At 56.5% G+C, this 6,721-nt stretch overlaps 1 protein-coding gene across 2 annotated transcripts; it reads left to right on the top strand.

The window, feature by feature from the left end:
• The first annotated feature begins 2,217 nt into the window (after positions 1-2,217).
• On the top strand, positions 2,218-6,369 carry PCDH8 (protocadherin 8). 2 transcript variants are annotated; one of them, XM_042867761.1, is made up of 3 exons: positions 2,218-4,629; positions 4,747-4,954; positions 5,360-6,369. In XM_042867761.1, the coding sequence occupies exons 1-3, from the start codon at positions 2,218-2,220 to the stop codon at positions 5,731-5,733; spliced, it is 2,994 nt and encodes a 997-aa protein (XP_042723695.1). In that variant the 3' UTR covers positions 5,734-6,369. The 2 variants fall into 2 exon arrangements, with proteins under 2 accessions (XP_042723695.1, XP_042723694.1); XM_042867760.1 differs by having other exon boundaries at positions 4,744-4,954.
• The last annotated feature ends 352 nt before the right edge of the window (positions 6,370-6,721 follow it).

Raw genomic sequence — 6,721 nt, 5'->3', positions numbered from 1 at the left:
ACATTGAAAATACATTTCTTTGCACCCTTTTCTCCTGCAAAGCGTGTGGGAGGCGAACGCGGGGCCGTTGTATTGATTGATTGATTTTTTTAGGAATCTTGGAACAGCCACAGCCGTGCCTTCACGGGGACGGGGGATGTGGGGGCGGGAGGGGAGGGGGACACGGTCTGGTCTCCTTCCCTTCTCGATCTTAATCCTAATTAAAAATAAATTACATGCTGCATGGAACTTGAAATGGCCACGATAATCCTGTTACACGCGAGGGGCCGCCTCGCTGCCCGCTGCCCGCTACTGCCCGGCGGTCCCGTTCCCATACGCGCAGCCCCCGGTCCGACACGGCACAATCCGGTCCGGTCCAAAGCTGCTCCTTGTCCACCCCGACAGCCGTCTGCGGAGCTCCTACGTGCAGGAGCGCAGCGCAGCGTTGCGCGGAGCCTTTAGAAACCAGGAGCTAGGGGAGCTTTTGTCGGTGGCACTGCGCGTCTCCCCCCCTTCACCCCGCTCCCTCCTATCCCCGCAGCGAGCGCTGATGCGCTATTTAAATCCCATTTCCATAAGCCGCCGCTGCGGGCAAGCCGCCGCCGCCCGCGCCCGCTGCGCTCGCGTGCCGCCCCGCGCAAAAAAAAAAAAAAAAAAAAAAAAACAAAAAGAAAAAAAAAAACGCGCAAAACACGCGCAGCTCCCCGCGTAACACCTCGAGCAAAAACACCCGCAGTGCTCCGCGCAGCGCCCCGCGCAACGCTCAGCACAGCTCTTGCGCAAAAACACGCGCAAAAACACTCGCAAAAACAAGCGCAGCGCCCTGCGCAGGCGAAAGGCTCCATGGGTACCCCGGAGCGCCAGAGCCCCAGCAACTCAGCGTGGGGAGGGCACCCATTCGTGCTCTTCTGCCTTTCTCCTTTCAATCGGGAAAGGAGAGAAGGAGGGAGGAGAGGAGAAGGAGGAGGGCGGCACTGGAGCTCTGCGCCCTCCGCCCGCTCCGCGGCCGCGGGGCTCCGTGCGGTGCGGGGCAGATGGCCGCGTTCCCCCGGTCCGTGCCAGGTTTCAGCCTCACGCTGTTATTTTGTTCTTCTGGAACGAGGCTGGTGTTGCTTCCCAGAGAGGCCCTATTAGGACAAAAAGAAAATCCCGTGAATAGGCGTAACAGGGCACCAGGAGGGATCGGTCTTAAATGTATTTTAATATGAGCCGGGCATTGTGTGTAATTCAGCGCTCATCATCGTTTAGTCAAAGAGTTATGGCAGTGATTGGGAATGAATAGAGGGACATAATGGATACATGTGGCGTTTGCTCATTATATTCAACTTAGTCCAACTCCTCTGTGGAAACTGTTCAACTTTCTCTCCCTTTAGCCTGTCACAGTGAAATAATACAGACATTGGTTCCTCAAATGGGATAGCCTGCCATGCTATTATATTTCTACAGCTAACGAGGGCTTCATAAGCCTTTGATACAGCCTGATCTTTGAAACCTTTCCAAATCTCCTCAAGCTTATGCTAAATCCTATTTGGAACTTTTTTTTTTTTTTTTTTCCCCCTTTTTTTTTTTTTTTTTTTTTTTTTTTTTTTTTCCTTTCCTTTCGCCTGCTAGTGCCCCAGGCTTAAGAAACCCGGGCGGTGACATGCATACTAACGCATGCGGGGACAGCTCCTGAAAGGCGACTTACGGCGCTGATCACAGGCTCTCACGCGAGGAACACGGCGCTGCGGGTGCGGGGGTGAAGGGATGCCGGACCCCCCCCCCGCGGATCAGCCGGGCACGGCCCCTGTCCGGCCGCGGGGTGAGAGCGCAGCACGGCATGCACGAACCCTGCCGCTCCCCTTTGCCAAACCCGGAGGGAAAAAAGGTGAAAAAGGAGGGGGGAAAAAAAAAGGAAAGAAAGGAAAAAAAAGCGTTTGAAAAAAAGTGAGGAAGAAGAGGGGAAAAAAAAGGAAAGGTATAAAAAAAGCGAGAAGCTCCCCCCCAGGCCTGGGGACTTAAAGGAGACAAAGGCGGGCGCCCCTCGCGCCCCGCTCCCGCCGGCTGCCTGAGCCGCCCCGGCTGAGAGGATTGTCGGGAGCCGCCCGCTTCCCATTGGCTCCGCCGCCGCCTCATTTGCATACGCCGTCTATTAAAGGCGGCGCTGAGGCGCGGACGGGCGCAGACGGCGGTTGAGGTTGTGAGGTGTTGCGCGCAGTCCCCGCGCCGCGTCCCTTCTGTCAGTCCCGCGCAGGTGCCATGAGCCCCCTGCGGCTGCTGGCCGCCGGCTGCCTGCTGGCCCTGTCCCGCTGCAAGACGGTGCGCTATCGCACCGACGAGGAAGGGGCGCCGGGCACGGTAATCGGCACGCTGGCCGACGAGATGCCGGTGAAAGCTCCGGGGGAGATGAGCTTCCGACTGATGAGGCAGTTCAGCAACAGCTCGCTGGTGCGGGTGCGGGAGGAGGACGGGCAGCTGAGCATCGGCGAGGCGGGGCTGGACCGGGAGCGGCTTTGCGGGCAGGCTCCGCAGTGCGTGCTGGCCTTCGACGTGGTGAGCTGCTGGAGGGAGCGCTACCGCCTGGTGCACGTGGAGCTGGAGGTGCGCGACATCAACGACAACGCGCCCCGCTTCCCCCGTGCCCAGATGGCGCTGGAGGTGTCCGAGAGCGCTGCTCCTGGCACTCGCCTCCCACTGGAGGTGGCCGTGGACGAGGACGTGGGCTCCAACTCCATCCAGAGCTTCCAAGTCTCCCTCAACAGCCACTTCGGTGTGGAGGCGCAGACGCGGGCGGACGGAGCGCGTTGTGCGGATCTGGTGCTGCTGCAGGAGCTGGACCGCGAGCGCCAGCCTTCCTACACCCTGGAGCTGGTGGCCAAGGACGGCGGCAGCCCTGCACGCTCAGGCACAGCCACTGTGCATGTCCGCGTCCTTGATGCCAACGACAACAGCCCCACTTTCGCCCAGAGCTCTGTGACAGTGGAACTGCCCGAAGATGCGCCGCCTGGCTCCCTGCTACTTGACCTGGATGCCGAGGACCCCGACGAGGGCCCCAACGGAGAGGTCGTCTATGCTTTTGGCAGTCAGGTGCCCCCTGAGGCGCGGCGGCTCTTCCGCCTCGACCCGCGTTCTGGCCGCCTGACTCTGGAAGCCGCTGTGGACTACGAGCGTACTCGCACTTATGAGCTGGACGTGCGGGCCCAGGATCGCGGTGCCAGCCCCAGGGCGGCCACCTGCACCGTGGTAGTGCGCCTTACCGACGTCAACGACAACGCGCCGCGCATCAGCATCAGCGCCCTGCGTGGTGCTGGCAGTGCCGCCGGCGTGGCTTACGTCAGCGAGGCAGCTGCCAGTGAGAGCTTCGTGGCCCTCGTCAGCGCTTCTGACCGCGACTCTGGCACCAACGGGCAGGTGCGCTGCAGCCTGCGAGGCCACGACCACTTTGCGTTGCAGCGGGCTTACGAGGACAGCTACATGATAGTCACCACAGCAGCACTGGATCGCGAGCGCATCCCTGAGTACAATCTCACTGTGGTGGCCGAGGACCTGGGCTCCCCACCCTTCAAGACCGTCCGCCAGTACACGGTGCGGGTGAGCGACGAGAACGACAACGCGCCGCTCTTTGCCAAGCCCCTCTATGAGGTGGCTGTGCCAGAGAACAACCCGCCAGGTGCCTACATCACCACTGTAGTGGCCCGTGACCCTGATCTTGGCCACAATGGGAAGGTCACCTATCGGCTGCTGGAGACCCAAGTCATGGGGGCCCCGATCTCTACCTACGTCTCAGTTGACCCTGCCACTGGAGCCATCTATGCCTTGAGAACGTTCAACTATGAGATCCTCAAGCAGCTTGACCTGAGGATCCAGGCCACTGATGGAGGCTCCCCACAGCTCTCCAGCAGCACGCTTGTCAAAGTGAGGATGGTGGACCAGAACGACAACCCTCCAATCATCATCCACCCCGTGCTCACCAATGGGTCGGTGGAAATCAGTGTCTCCAGCAAGACCTCCCGTGATGCCTTGGTGGCCCAGATCAAAGCTCGCGATGCAGATGACGGGGCCAACGCTGAGCTTACCTTTGCCTTCCTGGAAGAACCCCAGCAGGACCTTTTTGCCATCAACCCAAGCACTGGAGATATCGTGCTGAGGGGCGACCTCTCTGAAGAGCTGGGGCAGCTGTTCAAGGTCATCCTCACTGTCACAGACAATGGGAGGCCCCCTCTGGCCACAACTGCCACTGTCAACTTTCTGGTGACCGCCACTGCTCCTTCCAGCATCCAGGAGGTAGCCAAGCCCAGCTCCTGGCAAGGGAAGGCCTTGCAGTGGGACATTCCTCTGATTGTGATCATCGTCCTGGCGGGCAGCTGCACCCTCCTCCTGGTGGCCATCATCACCATTGCCACCACCTGCAACAGGCGCAAGAAAGGGAATGAGATCAAAAACAACAGTCCCCTGAAGGAGCAGATCGACATCTCCCACCTGGAAAAGGGTCGGCAGGAGGACAGCAGCCAGAGGGGAAACGTGTTCGAGGTACGAACCTTCCCCAGTAAAACCTCTTTCAGCGGCCCTGACCCTTCTCCAGCAGCTGAGGAGATCTCCACTGCAGAGAGCAGCAGCGACAGCACCTGCCTCTATGAGGGTCAGAAGCGACTCAGAGGAGCCGGCGGTGAGGTAAGGTCCTGTGCATCCTGGAAAGCAGAGGGTAGAAGGGGAGGATCGCAGGGTGTAAATCACAGGGATGCAGTTATGATGCTAATTGACCCTTTACTACTTCCCCCACCCCAGCAGGGTTTCACTGCCACTCCAAGCTTCGGCAAAGAGCCTGCTCCCCCCGTGGCCATTTGGAAGGGGCATTCCTTCAATACCATCTCGGGCCGGGAGGCAGAGAAGTTCAGCGGCAAGGACAGCGGCAAAGGCGACAGCGATTTCAACGACAGTGACTCGGACATCAGCGGGGATGCCCTGAAGAAGGACCTCATCACACACATGCAGAACGGTAAGGGCTGCATCCCGTTCTCAGTGCTCTGTGTCCCTCTGTGCAGCTGGATAGATGGACAGCGTGCTGCTAGGAGGGATGCATCACACACAGAGCAGGGAAACCTGATACTTGCCTCCAGAGCTGCATGGGTCTCTTCCCAGCAGGCTGTTAAGTGCTGGCTTCTGCCCACACTGAGCACTGAATGCATTACTTTAGAGCTGTGGGTGTGTTTTACCCCCTCTTTTCAAAAGCCTTTCATTTCATCCTGTGAGCTAAATGATGTAACCCTAGTTCCCTGAGCGTGCCACAGAGCAGCGCTTCCCAGCGCCGCCGTCCGCACGCTGTCCTCTCATGACTGATAGCTGTGGGCTGCGAGTGGTGGTTGTGTCTGCAGCAACAACAGGTTCCTTCTTCCCTCTCTAGGTCTGTGGGCTTGTACAGCCGAGTGCAAGATCCTGGGCCACTCAGACCGCTGCTGGAGCCCCTCCTGCGGCCGAGCCAACCCTCACCCCTCTCCCCATCCTCCAGCGCCTCTCTCCACCTTCTGCAAAAGCACATCCTTGCCCCGGGACCCGCTCCGCAGGGACAACTTTTACCAGGCCCAGCTGCCAAAGACGGTGGGGCTGCAGAGCGTCTATGAGAAGGTGTTGCACAGAGACTTTGACCGGACGATCACGCTGCTGTCCCCTCCGCGTCCCGCGCGGCTCCCTGACCTCCAGGAGATCGGGGTGCCCCTCTACTCAGCCCCTTCAACCAGATTCCTGGGCCCCCAGACTGATGCCACTGAGAAAGCATAACCCCCCCGGCCCCATCCACACGACTCGGTTGCTCCCAGGAGCCTTTAAGTTATTGACCAGACCCGGTGTTGTATGTGTAAATATGCAAGATGTGCCTTAAAACATGAAGGTGTTGGGAAAGATTTCCCATCGGTACTGTTTGGTATTTGCAAACAACAGCAACAACAAAAATTGTTTGTAGTTCATGTAATTTTTATGAAATGTGCAGTATTTAATTTTTTTTTTTTTCCTTTGTTTTCTACATGGTTTTCTTTGCGTTTGGTTTGCCCATGGCCTGCCATTTTTGTAGTGTTTTTAACCTGTACAGTGTGTAATGTAATGTTTGTACATAATGAAAATTGGTTATATTTTTATATAATAAAAGCTTAAAAAATGGGAATTCTTGCCAAAGGAATTGTCTGAAAGACACAATATTATTAATAATATCCTGAGTATGTAGAATCTTGTAAGGGAAATTCCTCTTTCATAGTGTAATAGTAACCCAAGCAACGCAGTGTGCAGAGATGTTTGCCTTGCCAAATGTGACTTGTATCTCTTGAATCTGTGGTCAGTTTGAAGTTAAATGTTATTTAATTGCCTTTGGTTCCTGTAATCTGTGTCACTGATAAACACTAATAAAGGTTTTGTGATGTGTTGGAGGGATCTATCTGTGGTTTTTGTGCTTCGTGACTTTTGAGTCCTCACAGGTCAATGAAGTTTTGTGAAAAAAAAAAAAAAAAAAAATGAATGGGAGGAGCATGAGCAGTGCTGCATCCTATCTCACCCATTCCTCATCTCCTGCACTGGAGATGCAGCTCTGGAGTTGGTAATGCTGGGACATGGGGGACAAGGAAAGCTGTGTGATAGCTGTGTGCTGCTCACTGCCTCTGTAAGCTCCTCCAGACAGACCCTTTGCTGGTGGAAATCAGTTTAACTCCAGTGAAGCTACATCAGTCAGCTGAAGTGCTCATGATGTAAAAATATCTTTATATCAGCAACCACTGGCATG

This window comes from Lagopus leucura, unplaced genomic scaffold (genome assembly GCF_019238085.1).
Source record: "Lagopus leucura isolate 7727_CA_CO unplaced genomic scaffold, USGS_WTPT01 Super-Scaffold_100001, whole genome shotgun sequence".
In the NCBI taxonomy this organism is placed as follows: Eukaryota; Metazoa; Chordata; class Aves; order Galliformes; family Phasianidae; genus Lagopus; species Lagopus leucura.
Note: the sequence above shows the minus strand (reverse complement) of the source record. Positions and strands in the feature narration are given on the sequence as shown.

Bases quoted from the DNA above. Each gene is read 5' to 3' on its own strand.
- PCDH8 (XM_042867760.1), top strand. From the start codon at position 2,218: ATGAGCCCCCTGCGGCTGCTGGCCGCCGGCTGCCTGCTGGCCCTGTCC. The intron at 4,630-4,743 runs GTAAGGTCCTGT...CCCCCACCCCAG, and splicing joins TCAGAGGAGCCGGCGGTGAG to CAGGGTTTCACTGCCACTCC. The intron at 4,955-5,359 runs GTAAGGGCTGCA...TTCCCTCTCTAG, and splicing joins CATCACACACATGCAGAACG to GTCTGTGGGCTTGTACAGCC.